The following is a 20,892-nucleotide window of genomic DNA, read 5'->3' on the forward strand; positions in this document are numbered from 1 at the left end:
TCTCTCTCTCTCTGCTGTAGGATACTGACCTTTGTGACTGTGCTGCCCATCTGTCCCCTTGGCTGCTGATTGGCTGTCTCCTTCCTTCACTATTGCTTCTGTGGTCATTACTGTGCATGTTCTTCAACACACCGGAAGCGTCTTTGCAGAGTATTAGTGACAGTGGAACCTTGTAGTCGTATTCACATGCAGCTCTGTAGGATCATTCTGAGTTGTTTTTCTTTTCTTTTCTTTTTCTTTTTTTTAAGGGGCGTATCCCGTTTATTCACCAGCAGAGCATGTGGGCTCACCTCCACTAACAGCCTTTTCTGGTCCCCCCCCCACCCCCCGCTGGTGTTAAAGTGGACTTACATTGTGCTCTTAGGTGATGGATGGCTTGAATGGTGTTTTATGTGTGTTCACCATCTGCGCTGTCTGTCTGCAGTGAGTGTATTTTGCCTGTGTTTTCTTTTGTCTTGGTCTTTTTCTCTGCATTCTAGGGGTTTCCATTATTCTAGACACCAGCCATTTGTTATCTGTATATCGCTTCTTTGCAACCATTGGTAAACAACTGTATTCAATCCTTTGATCTCTATAACCATAATTCCTAGGTACACATCTATTGTGGCTCTGCCAGGTTTGTTCAGTCTGTGGCGTGATGATGGATTTGCTTTCGGAGTGTTATGGATGTGGCCCAACATAAGCTTTTAAGGAGCATGTGAGGCTGGGGAGGACTCAGCTGCTGTTCAGAGAGCTGCACTTGGTTCCCAGTACCCATTGGGGCTTACGGCCACCTGTAATTCCAGCTCAAGGGGATTAAACATTTGATGGCCTCTGTAGGCACTTACACACACACAATTTAAAGTATATATATATATATATATATGTATGTATGTATGTATGTATGTATGTATATTTTGTAAAAAGAAGTCTCTGCTTTTTATGTTTTTGGCTCTCTCCAGTCCCTGAACTTCCTTAGCGGAGACTTTATAACTTCCCAGCAGAACTTAGGAGTTCCCTTCTTTTTTTTTTTTTCATTTTTTTACTAGATATTTTATTTACATTTCAAATGTCATCCCCTTTCCTGGTTTCCCCTCTGAAAACCCCCATCCTATTCCCCCTCCCCCTGTTCACCAACCCACCCACTCCCACTTCCCTGTCCTGGCATTCCCCTATACTGGGGCATAGATTCTTCACAGGACCAAGAACCTCTCCTCCCATTGATGCCCAACAAGGCCATCCTCTGCTACATATGCAGCTGGAGTCATGGGTCCTTCCATGTGTACTCTTTGGTTGGTGATTTAGTCCCTGGGAGCTCTGGGGGTTATTGGTTGGTTCATATTGTTGTTCCTCCTATGGGGCTGCAAACCCCTCAGCTCCTTGGGTCCTTTCTCTAGCTCCTTCATTGGGAACCCTGTGCTCAGTCCAGAGGATAGCTGTGAGCATCTAAGAAGGCTGGATTCTTATGCTAGGCCCTCTACTTAACTAGAATCATCTTTGATCTATTCCTGAACCACAGTAACCACTCTGTAAACATCAGCATTTTTATGTCAGAAGATCCTGTGTACTGATGGTTCTGCCAAGGTCTGAGTACCTTTTTTGTTTCATCCTTCCATAGGCTATCTATAAATTGTAGATTTGGTAAAGACAAACACGTGTTTATTTTAAATGCTAGAATTGTATTAAAAGTATATAGGTTACTTTTTTAAATCAGGTAGACATTGAGATACTGAGTCTCAGGCTGTGCTTTGGACATTTCAGTTGCTTTAGTAACCTTTAATCTTTTTTTTTTTTTTCTTTTTTTAAAATCTGTTCTATGGTAATCACAATCACTTGCTGGAGAACCCTGGGAACAGCCTGTGAGTTATGGGAGGGATAGAAACGGAGAGGTGCAGCAGATTGCAGGGCTGGGCAGTGGAGGGGGAGAAAAGTGCTTAGATTCAAGGCACAGTTTCAAGGCCAGCCTTTCTGGTTTTCTGTGTTTTCTGGCAGTGTCTGGGGATGGAAAGGAGTCTGAGTTAGGAGCCTCAGATTTTTGGCCTGACGCTGGATGAGTGGTTGCATGCCATTTCATTTGCCAGGATGGGAATCCCTGTGCAAACAACTCTGGGGATTTTGTTTTTTATTGTATTGATTTTCTTTTGTTTGAGTGAAAGAATCTGAGTGCTTTTAGACATCCCAGACTTAGAGCGTACATTGCACATCCACATGGAGATATTCTCTAGGCAGCTGAATGTGTAAGTCCCAGCAGTAGGGATACAGAGCTGGAAAACAGCATTGGATGGTCTAAAGCAAGAGTGTGGATGGAGGAAAACCTGCCCCGAAGAGAGAGATAGAGGTGACTAAGAAGAGATAGCAAGGACGGAAGCATCCTTCTGTGAGAGGCTGGGTTTCAGACGGGCTGATCGTAGTGACCACTGTCACGAAGACTGCTGGATAGGAGTGCGGTATCATGGAAGGAGAAAAGTCTTTAAGTAGCCTTAACTGTGCCGGTAGAGTTGGCAGGGTAAACGGCTTTTGGAATTGTGTTGTGGTTGTGTTGCTCTATAGGAAGGGGATGCTATGGGCAGGGTTTGGAGTAGGAGAGATACTATTTTGTGCAAAATGGGATGGTTCAGAAAGATACTTCAGCCAGGGGAGCTGAGACAAGTAGCTTCCATTTAGAAGGTGGACTGCTTCATAGGAGCTCAGGCAGCCTACTCGAGGAGCACAAGAGACTGAAGTGTTCCTAGACACAGCGGTGATCCTGTATTCTCCTCATGTCTCCTCACCCATTACATCAGAATACAGAAGAGCGAGTGGATCTGAGTAGGTGAGAAGAAAGTAGAGTTTTGAGTAGAGTTCTGGGTACTTGAATCAAGCTCACATCATAGCTCTTTACATTCTACAGGGCGGTGACCCAGGAGCTAGCCAGAAGTAGCCTACAAGTCTGAAAGTATTTCTGCCTTATTGTCACCAAAAGAGGAATCTTTAATTTGTAAAGAATGTGTGAGTAACAGTAGGTATAGACAGGGCTGGGCACAGTGGGATCAGCCACACGGATTCTGTGACTGCGGTGGAAAGTATAATGAGCTTGGAGCTGATTGTGTTGTGCTTAGAAAGCAAAACAAAACAAATACATACAGACTCAAAATGCTGGGATACTCAGATGGGCAGAGGCACTGGCTTCCAGAGCTCCTGGCAGCCGCAGGTGACAGGTGCTCAAGGTTCAGACCACCAGCCATATTTGTGTTGATCCTATGTGCACAACACTCTGTGGTGAAGAGGGATGCTTTCCTTCCCAGCCCACCACTCAGGGCTCATAAGGAAAAAAGAATATCGTGGAAGTTCAAATGGAAGGTCAGTCTATAGAGCTCCTGACTGGCACGCCTCAAAGCACGAAGTCTGGGCACTGTCATCAACAGTCAGGAGGCCCCTAAGAAGCCACAAAGCATAATCTAGGATTCTGGATAGGATGCAAAGATAGTAACAGGACACTGGAGAAAATGCAAAGACAGAAACAGAGGAGGAACTGCCAGACTCAGTGGTATGGATGTGGGTTCATTAATTGTAGTAAGTACACTATACTAATGTCAGATATTAATTAGAAAGAAAGCTATACTTTTAATTAGCATATAAAATTGAACACAAATGCTAGAGGCTGTCACTTCCTTATTCTGATTTCTTAGATTATAGCCATCTTTCTGTAGCTGTGACAAAATACCCGAGGGTACATATAAGGGTGAAATGTTCATTTTGCAGTTTTAGGTTTTCAATCATTAGTTGTTTCTAGGCCTGTGTGAGACTGCACATCAAGGATAGAAGACTACATTCTTTTATAAGGAAAGCTTCTCCCCAGTCCATTCCATTGTGAGCCTTTGTGATCCAACCCAAGTCCCCTCTGAATACTGCAGCAGTGAGGTCGGCTCTTTAACATCTGAGCATCCGGGGGCTTTTGACTATCCAGGCCATAAGAGAATAATATCCTTTTAAATGACACAATGTGGTTGGAATGAGCAACTACCCTTCGAGTCTCCAGAATTATTTGTAGATGTGTGCAAGTCAGCCTGTGGTAGCTCATGTCTCCTTACTTGTACTGGGTCCTTGCTGAGCAAACAGGATGAGAGTCCCTGTACCCACCAAGGAGTAGATTCTCCCTTTTTATAATTCCTCTCATTAAATGAGAAGCTCTAAAACAGAGAGAGATGCTTAGGAATGTGGTATAATTATTCAACACACTGAGCCAAAGTGACCTTGAACATCACAAAACGTGGATAATACGGCCTGTGCATTTCATGTTGTTCTGCTTCCATCCCAGCCCTGCCTGTTTGTAAATTACAGGCATTGTGAATAATAAGATGGTAAGGGAGATGGCCAGGTATTGTTGGGTGTAGCTGAATAGATACATTTATAAGATGTTTAAACAGTGGAAGTTGCAGCTTCTTTTATGGTTGCAAACTAAATAGCAAGGCTCAATAAGCCCCTATACTGTGATGCCTACTCATTATTGGGGCACTTTGGAAATACATTTTTTTTTTCTGAGAATTCTTCATGTGCTCTGGAATTGTCAAAGAGGCCAAGTTTCACCGAAGCTTGATCTAGTTTATGCTCACAGATGGGTATTCCTAATTGCATTGGTTCCTCTTGGCCCCATCGTTGAAATGGCCTCCATGTGGAAGAAGGCAGGGCTCTGTCTAAGGCCTCTGTTGTCCACAGTTTATATAACATTACTATGCTGAATTAGCAGTGCTTACACTAACTGGTGTCTGGAAAGCATACAGCACACCGTACCCAGACTTTGTCCTGTTGTCTGACCTGCCCAGGAGGGCACTGGAGAAAGTTAGGAAGATGAGCAGGCTTGTGGCTAAAGTCGTCAGTTATTTGTAAATAATATTTGCCAGGTTTTGAAGCAAGGGGCGTCCATTCTGTTTTCTTTGAAAAGCTTTTCAGGCAGTCGGAGGTTCTGTTGACTTGAGTTTAGTCTCAGGAGTGCTCATGTAGCAGTCATTTCAAACCCACATGTTAAGGAAATTTTCTTACTCACTGTTTCACCTTGTAGAGGAGGAGGGCATGATCCTGATTGTAAAGAGGATTAGTGAAAGACATTCACTGAAAACTCAAATGATGGGGGAGGAAGGTGCAACCAGAACTGTTGCTATCAGTATAAAATTTTTCTTTTTATTGAGATAATTATGTGTTAATAATCCTTTAAAGAATGCAGTGAAAGGGATTTGAAGATGTCTCAGCTTTTAAGAATACGAACTTCTTTTCCAGAGGACTGAGGTTCAATTGCTAGCACCCAACACCTGCCTGGCGTCTCACAACTGTCTGTAACTCCAGTTCCAGGGGATCTGACACCTTCCCACAGGCATACATGCAGACAAAACATCAACACACATAAAATATAATTAAAAAAAATGCAGATGGAAGACTCAAAGGATTTTCTGAGTACCTTATACCCAGTAAAATGGCTACTATTAAAAATAAACGTTAGCAAGGATGAGAAGCTATTGAACTTTTGTAAGCCGTGGATGGGGAATCCCGTAGCCCTGGAAACACAGACATGAGAATGTAAGCCCCATCACCAGTTGGAAGCTCTCACGGGCTTCTGGAGGATGGAGGACAATGGAGACACTTGGTAGATTAGAAGCTGGATGCTCAGCTTTCCCAGGTGCTTCCTGCCTCTGGTTGGCATTTTAACTTTCTGGTTTTAATCGTAACTTACAATTCTTTGTGAAATGTATCCTGGTTAAGTGCTCTAGGTAATTGGAAATTCCCTAGAATTAGAAGCTTGTCACCATTTGTTAGCCACACTGAGAGCACTGGAGGGAGAAGGGAGCTGAAGAACCTCAGTTTGGAACCCTAGTACTGTGCCTTTGCTGGGTGCCCATGTCTGCAACCCGAGTGGAGACTAACAGATCCCAGGAGCTCACCACCCAGTCAGTGTGGTCGAGATGGACAGTTCTAGGTTCAGTGAGCTGAACACTTTATGTTTCAAAAAATTAGGAGAAGACAATGGTAATTGAGGATGACAACCCGTGCAGACTCCTGGCTCTCTCAATCCATACACGGGAGAGTAAACCCGCACATGACCGCACATGCACATAAATGCATGAACCATATACAGGAAACTGAGGAGATGGAGGATATCTGAGGAGGAAAAAGAAAAAAAGGGGCGATCAGTCATCGATTACCTTTCCTTGAAAGCCACCCAGCCTGGTGGTCCAGGCTGACTTTCAAACCCGGGCTTTCTCCACCAGAGAGAAATAGTTTAGAAGGCATCGCACTGGTTACTATGAAAGGAACTGTTCACAGCCTCATGGGCCATCATCCAATAATGCCAGAAAACAAACCGCGGAAAGAGCCCCTCTGTGATAACCCACTGAGGCAAGCTGGCTTCTGCTCTGTAACATCCAGCCTGAGTCTCGCTCTCAGGAGACTTTGCCTCTCTCTCTGATAAAATATTAAAAACACAAATCCTGTCCCAAGTCATCACCAGGAGATCATGTCTTAGTGTTTCTCCCTAAGTAATACCACCTATTCATTTGTCAAAAGTAAATTGGATTTGGCTTTTGTTTATCAGCATCCATCTTCCCCCTAGGATTTATTTTTTAGAACAGCAGCAAAATTCTACTTCCAAGTTATATGAGCAGGCAGTGAGAATAGTAAATGAAGCTTTGGGTTTATGGAAAGTGCCTTATGATGAATTTGAACCCCAGATCTTCTGCTTTCTAACTTTGTGGATTTAGGTGAATCACTGAACACCCCAAGCTCCCCCTTTCATCATATTTCTAAATGCATCTGTAGATAACATCTGTTTCAAAAGGTTCTTGTGGACATTTGATGTGCTCATCCTTATGAAACACTGTGACATGGGTCTCAGTTGACTGTCACCGTGCACTCCTTGACTATGCAAATAGTACTGGGCACTAACTCCTTTTAGGGCTATCACGTATGTTCTTTTTTATGTGTGGTGTGTTTTTCTGTTTTAGGAAGTTGGTAAGACCTTGCCTATTGTCACAACTTAATTAACTTAGAGTTAGAACAGCCACTAGATTCCATATTGTATCCTAGTTAGGATTAAAGTGTATTTGCTGTAATTAGTAACAGTGCTGCAAAAAGCCACCAACTGGCCTTTCTGTTCCCCCACAGGAGATCAGGGTCCTGCCAAGTTTTGTCACATGAGTTGGCATCTGGCAAGTCCATCTACACACATCTTGAAGTTAATCAAGAATTTTAGTTGGTTCTAAAGCCCATTCATGAGCCATTCTCTATAATGCAAATGGGCTTTTGCAGATCATGGAATGAAGGACCAAAAACACTGCGATAAATGGAGAATATAGGATGCTCCTGTTTCCAAAGAAAAACTCTCAGAGAGATCAACTTCCTGTTGCTTCAGGAGCAATTGCCCACAGGACCAATTCCCTAAAACAGTGTCCCCTACTTCACTTGTGGTTCTACGTTCAGAGCCCTTACAAGTCTCACTAGGTGACTGACATCACTTGGTGTCACCAAAACCTACACTGCTGGAGGCTCTAGGAGAACTGTCTTTTCTGGTGTCTGGAGACATCTCTTGGCTACGGCATAGCATATTAATTCTCTGTCTGATTTTCTTGCCTCAGACTAGCAAGGATGCTTGTAGCTCTCCAGAGCCTGCTGGATCATCCAGGATTATCTCCATATCTCAGGGGGAACAGTTAGTGACCTTGCTACATGTTGGTTTTGTAATCCAACAAATCTGTAGATGCCCTTTATAGGATGCAGACACATACTTACCACATCTTGCAAAGCCTGTATTGAGTGAGTTTTTGTGGGTTGATCATTTGCAATCTTCCACCACCCAAGGCATGATATGTTACATAGAATAAAATATTCCAGAGACCCTCCGTGAAGTTGTTATATAATTTGAGTAATTCAGTTTTTGTTGAAAATTGACATTGGGGTGGCATCTGTCTCCATTTGGTCTCAGTTTGCACCTTCCACCCCCTGTTCTCTCTGTCTTATTCAGACACACATTCTGGTATGTCTGTACACACATGCACACAGATGTATTTTTCTGACATTTCAAGTCAATATCCTGCCAGTAAAAGTGTTAGGCTTGCTTTGCCCTCCTGCTTGTCTATGTGTATATTTTGAATTTTGTTTGTGAAATCCTATGTCTTCCTTCTCACATTTAGATTGGCAGTCCTCCAATAGTTAATCTTTATTAAGACCGTTATTAATCATTAAAACAAATTAAGTCAATGTTGTTATTCTTTTTAAAATAATATTTTTTCTTTGAGATTTTCATTTATGTTTGGAATATAGTTACACACACCCCAGCTGCCCTCTCCATTCTCCCATCCCTTCTCATGAAACTTCCAGTTTTCTTCCTTCCTCCTCTCCTTCCTCCTCTCCCTCTTCTTCTTCCTCCTCCCTCTCTCCTCCTCTTCGCCCATGGATTCTGGTTTGTGTTGTCTGATAGATATGGAAGCCATAGTCCTAGTGCAGATCTTGGCTCTGTAACTACACAAACCACTCTAACTCTATCTCTATTTCTCAGTCTCCTAAAAGATGCTCCCCAGAGTGGTGTCTGTTCTCTGTGTTAAATGAGAGGTAACCTGTGCCCATCCCATGTCAGAAATGTTAGTTCCCATACCAGGGCTTCTTAAACATTTCTGTTTATAACCTGAAGCCACTAGAGAGTAAGTTTGCATGCTACTGAGATGAGCTTGTTTATTTTTGATGAAGAATTAAATCTCTGCTTAGTATTTGTTTCTATATGATAAATGTCATCCTTTGATAAAGAACACTTTTCAGAGTTGGCATTTTTATTTTATAATCATCAATGCTGAGCTCCCTGATTGACATACATTGTACAAAATAGCAGAAGTGTATGCAGGGCCTTGTCTGAAATTGTTGGAGATTCTATTGGGATTACCAAGCCTCGGTTTTTAACACTTCTATGAAGCTCATGTTTGTATTAATTTGGAACTTACATGGAGAGAAGACCAGCAGCAGGAAACTGTTAAGGCCTCTCCCCCATAATTAAACTGTTCTGTTACTTTAAAACCAGAGGATTTTGTATAGACAGGAGGAGTCTCAGCCTAGTCTAGAGCCTGCGCTGAGGTGTTTGGGTTGTGTTTGGTGTAGTGTGTTGCACATACAGTTTCCTGCAGGAAGTTGTGATTCATTGGGGTGAGGGCGTACTTGATTCTGAATTACTCTTTGGTTACACACTCATAAATCTTTTATTGTTGCCAAATGGGTCATGACCTTCATACTTTATGCAGTCCCTTCTATGTTTCCAACTGACAGTTTTAAAACCGGTAGAAGATTTTGCCTTGGTTCTTGTTGTAGTCACAGGTTTGACCCAAGGGGCAGGGTGGGGGCACAGGAGAAGATGGGAGGGTGCCCTGGTACCTGGCCCTGTCTTGGAGGTTCTGATATGATTGGCAGAGGAGTGGCTCCCAAGCAGTGCCAACTCTCATAAAGGAAGGAAGGATCCGCTTGGCCTCGTAGCTCAGAATAAGGTAGTTCACCATGGCAGGGCAGGAAGGGCACTGGAAACGACGTGGTTTGAGGCCTGACCAGGAAGGAGGGAGGGGATACTGGGCTCAGCTACCTTTATTCTTTTTATTTCCCTTCCCCTGTATTTAGTCAGGATGCTGGTCCATGGATTGGTGCCACCCATATTTAGAATAGATCGCCCCTCAGCTAAACCTCTCTGGAAACCCTCATAAACATGCCCACTACATCCTTGTGCCTCATTAATGTCCTGAGGGTTTTTTAGTCCAGGTAGGTTGACAATTTTAAATACCACAAGGTACCTAAACATAGCACTTGAACTGTCACATTTTACCCCTGGTCCCCAGAGGCTTGTGGCCACCTCTTAATGCAAAATGCGTTCATTCTAACTTTGAAAGACTTCATACTCTTATCTCATCAGTGTTAGAAGTCCAAAGTCTTTTCCAAGACCTGAGACAAATTTTAGGGCATAACAATGAAAGATCCCACTAAATGAAGACTGAATCCTAGCCAGAAAAACACCAAGTCTTGCACCTCCGTGTCCCACATCTGGGGCATCTGGCCCCTCTGCCTCTCATTTGGCTACCTGCAGTCATGTGGCTTTTTCTTGGCTAGCTGCGCTTGGTGCCTGCTGCATCCCTTAGCAACTGCTGCACATTTCTGGCCTCTACAATACCCTGTTCTGTGGCTTAGCAGGAAGCTATGTTTTTATAAGCCTTATGCTTTCAGCGTGCACTGAAAGAAAAGCATCCAAGTCCTCTCCTAACTACTGTTGATGCAGAAGGAAGTTCTGTAGAGAGCTTTGGCTGGCTGGATATCAACTGATTTAAATGATGATCTGTTCCTATTTAAAATCATTTTGGAAAATATATAATTCAGCAGCAGACCTGGTATTTAAATGGAATCCCCCCTGAACCTCATTTTTATTACTGTTGTTCTTGTCCTTGACTTTAAGAGAGATGCCACCTTGATGCTTTTCGGGTTTAATCTGATAGAGAAGTCAGATGTGTGAGCTACAAGCTGTGGACTGGGGGCCCTCTGTCAGCAGGTAGCTATTTGTCTCCAGCTTTGAGAAGAACTTTGTGTAAACTCTACCCTCTTGGATATTATGTGCATTATGTGTACAATTTACAGGCATTTTCTTTTTCCCAAATGATTTTTATCTAATGTCGCAATTCACAAGTGAGAAGACATGTATTATTTTTATGTGCCCAAATGCATTAGAACGTGTCATATTCATACCTCATGGGTCAGGTGCATGGGTTTCCTGTGACTCTGAACTTATGAGGTAAGATCAGGAGAACTCTGTCAAGAGGAGAGAGGGTTTGGGTCAAGTATCTTGTCATTACTTCTTCTACAATTGAGGGCCATATCCAGTCAGTGGAGGAGCTGGATAGGATTTTTCTCCTGCAAAAACACTTGTGCATTTTCTACCTGTGTGTATTGTGTTCTTTCCTATCTAGTATATCCCAGATTTGTGCCGTTTGTTTTAATAAGCTGTATTTTAGAGTAGTTTTAATATGTATTTTGATCTATACAACACATGTGTCTTGACATATATTTGCAATTACAACTATGTGTATTCAGCATCTCTCTGCATTGCTTGCTTCTCCCCCTCTTCTCTCTCCACTGGTCCTGTGTCTCCATAGATATTTGCCTTTCTTAGAGTGTCATTTAATGAGATTGCTATTCAAGAACTAGTTAGGAGACAGCAAGGCAGACTGTTCAGGGTGTCCTACAACAGTTCTACAGTGAGGAAGACAGAGTTCAGCTCCCCATGTGAGGATAAGTGGGAGTTTGCAGCCAGAGGAGAGGAGGAATATGGTGTGGAGGACCCTGAATGAGCCCACTTAACAGGATTCTTGCTGAAGGAGGCCGGGTGACCAGCCATCACATGCAGCATGGTGGGAGTCTAGGAACCTGGTCAGGTGTCAGGAGTGGATGATTCTTGCTAACATTGGGTGATCCGGAGATGGACACAAAAGCTATAGAGAACAGGGTTCCAGGGACTTCCGTTAAGTTTGCTCAAAGGAGACCGCCATGTCCAAATCCACATGACCAGCCCTTCTGGCCTTGCTGCCTGCCTTCAATTCTATCATACCGTCAGGTAGACAGTTGGTTTATCAGTTCACCTACTGAAGGATATCTTTGTTTATTTCCCAGTTTGGGGAATTATAAATAAAGTAGTAAATATCTAAGTATTGCTTTGTTTTCAAGAATAATTTTATATTTATAGGGAAGTTGTAGAGTTATTTGTGCAGAAAATTAGCCCTTAGCTAATTTCTCCAGTGTTGACATTATATTGAATTGTCAAAACTAATTAACACGGGCACATTGCTGTTGTCTAGGCTTTGTTTACATTTCAACAGTGTTTTCACAAATTTTCTTTGTATATTTTACCATCCGTCTCAGGATATCACGTTGCATTAGTAGTACATTAATTGAATTTGAGTTTATAGGAGTAGTTTGAGCATGTTATATTTCTTCAAAATCCTCAGCATATGCTGAAATAGGAGTGTAAACCTGTCAGCTATAAGGGGCATTTGACAGTGTCACTTGTCAAATGAGCCCTTTAATTGTGAGATTGTTATTTTGAGTGTTTTTCCTTTAGGTTTGCACGTAGCTTCAGTAAAACGTGCAGTGTGTTTAGTGCCCTGAGAGGGGCTGCAGGCATTGACGATAAGATGTTTGTCAGCAGCCTTAGAGCTGTCGGGTAGGTCATTTTAAGGGCAAGTGTTCCAAGGGGCTGGAAGGGGACTGGTGGCAGTTGTGGCCACAGGAGCTGTCGTTGACAGTTTTTCAGATATGTCAGAGGAGAGGTGTTCAGGTAGCTAATGAGCAAATTTAAATGTTTTGCTGGCAGAAGGACTCCATGAAAGATGACAGAAGAAGTCATTGTCATAGCCAAGTGGGACTACACTGCCCAGCAGGACCAGGAGCTCGACATCAGGAAGAACGAGCGGTTGTGGCTGCTGGACGACTCCAAGACGTGGTGGCGGGTGAGGAATGCAGCCAACAGGACAGGCTATGTGCCTTCCAACTACGTGGAGCGTAAGAACAGCCTAAAGAAGGGCTCCCTGGTGAAGAATCTCAAGGACACACTAGGTGAGTATCCGTACCCACAGGAACACCCAGGGGATAGCACTGCTGCCTCAGCTTGTGTGGGTTTGTGTGTATGTATGTAGAGTGTGTGTATTTGGTGTGTGTGTGTGGTATATATATATTTACCACATATATATATTATATATATATAATATATAGTGTGTATGTGTGTATGATAGGAATGTGTGTAATGTGTGCATGTATGTGGGGGGTGTATATAGTGTGTATAGTATATTTGTGTGTGTGGAGTAGGGGTGTATGTATGTGGTGGGGCATGTGTGTGGTAGGTGTCTAATGTGTATGTGTATGGTAGGGATGTGTGTGTGTGTATGTACTGTGTGTGTGTAGATGTATGTGTGTGTGTGTGTTTTGAGGCCAGGTGTTAATGCTGATAGCCTCCTACTTGGGTTTTACATTGAGATCAAGATAAAGACTCACCTTATCATTTTCTGGATATGTTATACAGTTTGGGATATTGGGTAAATCAACTCTTCTGTATGCTATGGACCCCTACCCAGTTGTCTGTCTCCTTGTAGAGGACCCTGACTTAGAATCATGACAAGTTCAGTAGCTTTTCCTATCAGTGCACCAGCCTTTTAGCTTTCAAACTCCCATGCACTGGCCTCTGTGCACACAGAAGGAGAAGGCCCTTTCCCCTCGTCTTAGTTGATAGGATGTTTTATTCCACAGTTTCAGGCAGTTAATGTGTAGTGGGGGTGATTAGCAGCATGACATCAGAAGCCTCTCAGATGGACACCTCCATAAGCCCTGTTTGGTTATCTCGTTCTTCACAGCTGTGCCTCTTTTCTTCTCTGGTATATCAGTTCATTTCTTGTCGCTGTAACAAGCTGCTTGGGGGCCGGGCGGTGGTGGCTCTTGCCTTTAATCCCAGCACTTGGGAGGCAGAGGCAGGCGGATTTCTAAGTTTGAGGCCAGCCTGGTCTACAGAGTGAGTTCCAGGACAGCCCGGGCTACACAGAGAAACCCTGTCTCCAAAAACCGAAAAAAAAAAAACAAAAAACAAAAAAAAAACCAAGCTGCTTGGGGTTAGATTACTTTATAGAGAATAAGCCTTAATTTGGCTTACATTCATGGTCCAAAGTCAAGTGGCTGTATTTGTATTGCCTTCTTAGCAGATTTTCAGTATGGTATAAGTACAATATGGCAAGAGACTAGGGAAGATAGAGAATTGTATGTGTGTGTTTTCTGATTCTGTTCCCTCTGTAAACACCAGTATTTATGCAGTTTCTATCACCCAAAGGCCCCACCTCTAACCACTGTGATAGGAGCCAATTTCTTCTTTTTTACAAGCTCTGTAGGGGATTAGGTTCAGCACCAGGTAAGGAAGTACATTCAAACCACGTTAATCCATAATACCTGGTCAGACAGGGGCTCACTACCACAGTGATGGGCAGCCATAGCTGAGTGTGCACATTGTGCTCATCAGCCGTGGTTCCTGCTTCAGACTATCTGAGAATATAATTGGGAGGGCTCTGCCGGAGGACACTGAACTGAGCTGACGGCTTACAATCACTGCCTCCTCAGGTAAGTGTAGAGTTGTTTATAGGCAACAATGCTAGCTTGCCACTCAAGGTTTGTCGTGGAAGTGAGCCAGCGTCATCACCCAGGCTAAGTGTGTATGTAGGCTTTTTTGTGTGTGTTACTGGAAGAGGATTAGTTTCATTGGAGGAGGCAGGGTGAAAGAAAGTGGGAAAATTAAAAACAAAATCACACTGAATGTGGTGGGTGTTGCACGGCACCTGTCCTCTTCCTTGTAGAATCCATAAAGATCAGTGCTCACTCTTCAGTGGGTGAAGCCTTCAGTCATTGGGAGGTATTTTGTGCTAAGATTGGATTTTTCTCCCGATGTCTGTGGCTAATGTAGACTCTGAGACTGCTGGAAAAATTCCATTTGTTATTAGCATTCTAACTCTTTTTCCACTGAACTCTCTCCCCTGTGTATTTTTTTTTCTTTGCTTGAGACAGTCACTGGAAAGAAATGCTGCTGTCCTATTCTTAGGGCTCTTAGTGAAGTATGATAAATAAAGACGCATGTTGAATGGGTTGGTGCTTTGGTGTCGTTCTGAGAGTATTTGACTGATTTTCTAACTTCCTCTTAACACACCCTCTGTAGTAATATTGAGCATTGTTGACATATTTTGCCTTAAAAACAAAACAAAACTTTAGAATTCTATAAACCACAAAATGCACAGGACTTGGAGATAGACTAAGTAAGCCCGCAAGGTTGTGGAGAGCAGCCACCAGAGTTGACTTTCTTAAAAGGAAAGATAAGGCCTTCTTGGGTTGGAGTTCCAGGCCTTATCTTTGCCCAGTGTATTCAGTGTATTCTGATTTCCCTGAGTGTGATCAGTTCCTCTTGTTTCACAACCCTAAGTTACAGAGGAAACCAGCGCATCTTCATCCTGCTGCTGGGCTGGCTTCCCTGTCACTGAGAGACTGCCATCTAGCTCTGCGGGAGTGCTTAGACTGCTAGAAAGGCCAATTCCATTTTTGGAGAATACAGATTGTTAGAAAGTGCTTCCTTAAATAGAATCGAAATTTTACATTTCTCAAACTTCCTCCCCTTGGCTCTGACTCTGCCCTCCAGGGCTATGCCAAGCAGAACAAATCTCTTCAGTGAGTGACAGCTCTTCTGTGAACTTCTGTCTCAATTTCAACACATAGTTCTTTGGAAACATTTGCATTAAGCATGAAAGACTGCAAAAATACAGATAAACTGTGTTTTAGTTATCCATATTTATTAATAGGAGTTGATTTTCATAGCCAAGGAGCCTTGGGATTCAGGGAGAAGTAGCCTGGTTTTTTTGTTTTTTTTTTTTACATTTTATGTGTGCATACGCATACAAAATGCGGTATACATGTGCCACAGCATGTATGTGTGGGTCAGAAGACAACCCATGGGCATCTGTTTTTTTCTTTCTACCATGTAAGACCCAGGGATTGAACTCATCAGGTTTTAAGATTTGATAGCAAGCATCTTTATCCATTAAGCCACTTCATTGTCTTGGTTTCCATTTTTAGTACTTTGTTGTTGCTGTCTGTTCATTTGTTTTTATTACCTGTCATGATCACCTTTGCCATTGGACAAAGAGAGACCTTGTTATCTTTTTTTTTAAGATTTATTTATTTTATGTATATGAGTACACACTGTAGCTGTACGGATAGTTGTGAGCCTTCATCTGGTTGTTGGGAATTGACTTTAGGACATCTGCTCACTCTGGGCAACCCCGCTTGCTCCAGCCCAAAGATTTGTCTATTATTATAAATAGTTACACTGTAGCTGTCTTCAGACGCACCAGAAAAGGGCGTCAGATCTCATTACGGTTGGTTGTGAGCCACCATGTGGTTGCTGGGATTTGAGCTCAGGAGCTTTGGAAAAGCGGTCAGTGCTCTTACCTGCTGAGCCATCTCACCAGCCTGAGACCTTGTTATCTTGAGTACAAGCTTCCTGTTGAGGCAGTACCAAGGGGAAGCATCTTTACCACAATCCCTACGTTCAATGGCTTCTTTCTCTACAGCCTGTCTTTCCCCGGTTTGTAGGCCACAGAAAGTTGAGAGTTTTTTCTGTAATTCCTCCTGTCTCCCAGGTATCTCTTTTAATATAAACCCCAGAGACTAGACGTAACCTTTTGGGCTTTTCTATGCCTGTCCTTGGTCTGAATAATGACAGGGAGACTTATTTTTTTTACAGTGGTTTTGGCCTTAACTTAGGCTTAATCCTCAACTATCTTTTACCTTATGTTAACCCGTTTATTCTATCCTATGTGTGCCATGCTGCCAATCTCCTCTCAGTTTCATACTTCCCACTTCCTCTGTGGCTTGGTGGCGAATCTTACTGTGCCTGACTTTCTCCCAGAGTTCCTTCTCAGTCAGGGTCCTACCTTCCAGTCTGCCTTTTGCTATAAACTGTAGGCTTTTTAATTCAACCAATCAGAAAGTGCCTTAGGCAAGCAAGGAAGAACAGAGATGCTTCTTGACACAGTACATATAATCGTTATCCCTACAACTGTTTATGACTTCCTGTATAGTTACAGATTCTGGTGTGTCCTCAGAGTTAGGAGTTTTAGACTGGAAGGCATCTCTTCTGTATGGAGGTATCAAAACAATATCGACTTACACTGCCTACCCATTCTTGTAACTGAGTGGTGTCATTCATGTGGGCTTTCTTTGTACTACTGTGAGAATCCACCTGAATCCAAGGGTCATGGTAGAACTTCCATGGTTCATTCCTAGTTGGAAGTAAATTGCACAGGAGTCATGAACAGAGCCACAGTGCTATGAACTGGAGATTCTGTCTATGAGGGGAGGAGACAATGGTGCTGTGTGCCTTGCCTCTCTGAACTCCGTTGGAAACTTATGTGTTGTCACACACAGTGTTTCCTTAGAGCTGCTTGAAGGCAACAGTATATTTGACAAAATATTAACATTCTTTTCTTTTAATAATTTGTAGTTGAGTAAAACAATCTTATCTTACATTTTCTTTCTTGAGGGCAAAACATTTATCTACTGGATCTCCTTTCACGCTCTGATCCTGATCATGAGCAGTCAAGAAAATGTTCCCATGCAGAATAGGGATTGTTGAGAGCTGGTTCTGCAGGCAGTGTTCTGACATATCTCTGAGCTCAGCGATGAGTCAACCCAGGCTACTTCTGACCCTGACATTACTACTTGACCTGAATAACTGTATAGGCTAGATAAAATGCTAAACATTTTGAGATGGAGATACTTCCACCTGGGAGATAACTTTCAAAGATTTCTCTGCAAGTGCCTCAAACACAATTTTTTTTACCATTCTGATTCTAGCTAGAATCCACCACAGCCCCAAAGGAGTTGAACCTTGCCTGGGTGACTGTGAACAATAGACGAGTTACACAGAAGCACTGTGGCCTCTGAAAGGATGAGAGGAAAACAACGGGGGGTGGGGGGGTGACTTAAGGCAGAGGTCAAGAGACAGACATACCCTGATTCATACCAGGGTGGTCCATGATTTCTTTGCTTTCACAAGTTCCCTCCTGGGAGCCCTCAGGTCCTAGGATGCTTCACTGTCAGGGGAATCTAGCCTGGTATGGGAGTCCCTGACAGACATGGACCAGAGCTACATAGAAAAGTAAGTTTTACAGTGAGTTCTTAGGGAATATTAAGGATAGATACAGTGCCTCTCTTAGGGAGAGAAATTATACTTATCAATGACTTTCATACCTCTGTCAGGTTTGGTTTTAAAGTTTGAGGGAACTAGTAAATGAATTTCTTTATATAAAAATTAAATGCTTAGTTTAACTTTTGGCATTCTTATAACTAACCCCACCAAGACAGAAAGGGCTTGCCTTGTAAACTGTTCTGCTCTTGGCCTTACCATGTATCGCAAATAAGCTTGAATTCTCAGCAGCCCAGCAGTCCTTCTTACTCAGCTTTCTAAGTGCTGAGATTATGAACATTAGGCTCACGTGGCATCTCACGTTTTTAACATTAGGACCACACAATCTTTCAGGACACCATATACAGACTTCATATGTTTGGAGAAAAGTAAAGTAGTTCATGTACCTGATTCTCATACCTCTCTTTGGGGTGGGAATGGTCCCCTGTAAGAACTGTGGGCCAGCTCACAGGGCCAGGCAGTTTCTTTCCTGTTAGTGCCATCAGATTTTGCTTGTCTTCAAGCATACCCGTTTCCCACAAGGGATACTTATAAGTCCCTTAGTCATTCTAAGTTTTGTCGGTGAACTGGTAATAAGTAGTAGTGGGTAGGAGCCAGGTGTCTGTCACAGAGTGCCAGGGCCACCAGCTGCCTGCAGCACTTATCTGATGAGTGAACACGGAACAGCTTGCAAGTCTCACCCCACTCTACCCTTGCCAAATCAGCTTACTCCACATACATTTCTCCTGTCAACAGTGAAGGCGCCAGAGTTCTGCCTAGAAAGGATCTGGGAGCTTCATAAATCAGGAAGGGGCTCTTGATAGAAAGACATAGGTTGTTAAGTTAAGCAAAAGGTGTGCCGTCGGTTGGAAACGTCCGTTATATAGAAGCAGGTAACTGCTCCTGCCCTGAGAATGACCTCCCTAAGAACACCGTATAGGAGAACCAGAGTATACTATGGCTCTGTCATGTTTTGCCTACGTAGAGTTGACCATCTGGATTGATTGGCAAGGCTCTCTGTGCAGTAGATTGGAAAATGTCTCCCAATTCAGCATTCATGGAATGTTGGAGAACAGTTTAGAAACAAAAATTTCTCATTCTACACATGGAAAACTAGGGCCTAATTATCACAAATTGAGTGAGGTCCCAAGTTAGGTGATAATAATGAATAACTGTAAATTTTCCCAGTTTGATAGACACTCTTGTTTGGAGTACTGAAGTGATGGAATATGGTCTCGGCAGCTTTGTCTATGTGGGTCCTTGGAAACAGGGTTCCTGTCATTTGCTGTGCATTAAAAGCATACAGACCCACTGAGGGTGTTCTCTAGAGACCTCCCTGGGTGTCTCTAGAGACATCTCATGGTCAAGGGGATGCTATGACATGGACCCCAGCTCTGTTGGGACATTTGCAGTAATGTAGTGACTTCAGTTCAGAATTGGCCTTTGAGAGACCAGACAGTATCATGAGTATGTACTGTGACTGAATGAAAGACATGGAAAAACTGCAGGTGCCTGTGCATTCTTCTGATTCCTCACCAAAACAATGCCCTGCTTGATTTGGAATTTCCTGTAGCCTGCCTCTCTAGGATGAGAACAAGAATGCCTGCGGCCACATCTACCCAGTCTGGTTTTTAGTTCTCCCACCCCCCACCCCCACTCACTCTCATTATTACAAATGTGAGGGCATGTTGGTGGTAGGCTTCCTGCTTGTAGCTCTCAGCTCCCAGGGTTGTGAGGAGACTTATCAAGTTCTCATTTAGGCATCTTAACAATGACTGCTATTGTGATTGTAAACATTCTCCCGTGACTCAGGGCGTGGCTGTAACTGAGTCTGGGAGTACCTGGGAGGTGAATTCAGCAGGCTGGCTCTCATGGAGGTCAAGTGTGAGTGTGATTACCCTTGGACATCCCTTCTAAGCCACTGTAAACAAGTGACTTCATGAAACAAAAGCACAGATGGGGAGGGAGAGAGGGGAGCTAAAAAGCAGAGTATAGTAAGGCTGGCAGTGTAAAGCAGTGGATGCTTTAAGTAAGGATGACGAGATAGGATATGTTCAGATCAGTCAGGGTGCCTGGTCAGATGCTACTTCATTTGGCCAGGTTTGAACTCAGCTGTTTGAGGCTCACCTCATCGGAGTAAATAGTGGTTGTCCTCATCTAAGCCATAGCATTGCCTTTGCCTGGTCTAATGGCTATTAGGACTGAATTGCGCAGCGTGGCAGTCATCTCCATTGTGAGTAGAAGGAAGACTCTTGAGCAGTGGTTCTCAACCTTTCTAATAACTGCAGCCTTTTAATAAAGTTTCTTCTGTTGTGGCAACCCCAGCTATAAAATTATTTTCATTGCTACTTCATAACTGTAATCTCCCTACTGTTATGACTCGTAATGTAAATAGCTGGTATGCAGGATATCTGACATGGGACCCCTGTGAAAGGGTCGCTTGATCTCCAGAGGGGTCACAATCCACAGGCTGACTCAAGTCTCGAGAGTCGAGTCTTAGAATACCAAGCACTTGCCACACAAATCTGAAGACCAGAATCGGTGTCCTTAGTGCCCACATAAAAAACAGATGGGCATGGGAGACCACTTGTAATCGAGCACCAAGGAGCACGCATAGAGATGAGGAACCCTTGGGGCAAGCTGGCTACCTGGACTAGTTGAATTGATAAACTGTGTTTAGTGAGAGACCGTGGCACTAAGTATAGTGGAGAGTAATTGAGGAAAGCAGCCTCTTAAGACCACGCAGGGGCAAAAGAAATTTTACAAAAAAAAAATTAGGAAGGAATACCTCTGGGCTGGGTTAAGTCTTGCGGTGGAGTGTTAGTACACACGAGAGTCGGGCCATAGGGAACCTGAATAATAGCAGGGCCTGGGGTCTAGACACATGGAAGGACGAATAAAGCCAAGGTCTGGACTGAGTGAGACCAGGTACTGGCCCCAGTGTTCAGTGCAGCCTGTACAGAGCCCCGTGACTCTGTACAGAAGGTTTAGAGGACTCCCAGTTGGCTGATAGAGATTATGTTTCTATGGATGATAGATATCGTGACCCTGGTGTCCAGGCTAGGACTGCAGAGGACCATGTCTGTTTTTAGAGGCTGGAAACAGGCAGGGTCTCTACATGGCCCATGGATGACTTTCCAAGCCCTGAGCTCAGTAGTGAGCGTGGAGAA

At 43.4% G+C, this 20,892-nt stretch overlaps 1 protein-coding gene across 2 annotated transcripts in view; it reads left to right on the plus strand.

The window, feature by feature from the left end:
- Nucleotides 1-20,892, plus strand: part of Nck2 (NCK adaptor protein 2) — a 137,453-nt gene that overhangs the window by 86,416 nt on the left and 30,145 nt on the right. For both annotated transcript variants that reach the window (XM_031367361.1, XM_031367360.1), the window contains exon 3: nucleotides 12,329-12,570. In XM_031367361.1, coding sequence (XP_031223221.1) covers nucleotides 12,345-12,570 — 226 coding nt within the window. In that variant the 5' untranslated portion in view covers nucleotides 12,329-12,344. The remainder of the gene's footprint in view (nucleotides 1-12,328; nucleotides 12,571-20,892) is intronic.

Source organism: Mastomys coucha, unplaced genomic scaffold (assembly GCF_008632895.1).
Source record: "Mastomys coucha isolate ucsf_1 unplaced genomic scaffold, UCSF_Mcou_1 pScaffold14, whole genome shotgun sequence".
NCBI lineage: Eukaryota > Metazoa > Chordata > Mammalia > Rodentia > Muridae > Mastomys > Mastomys coucha.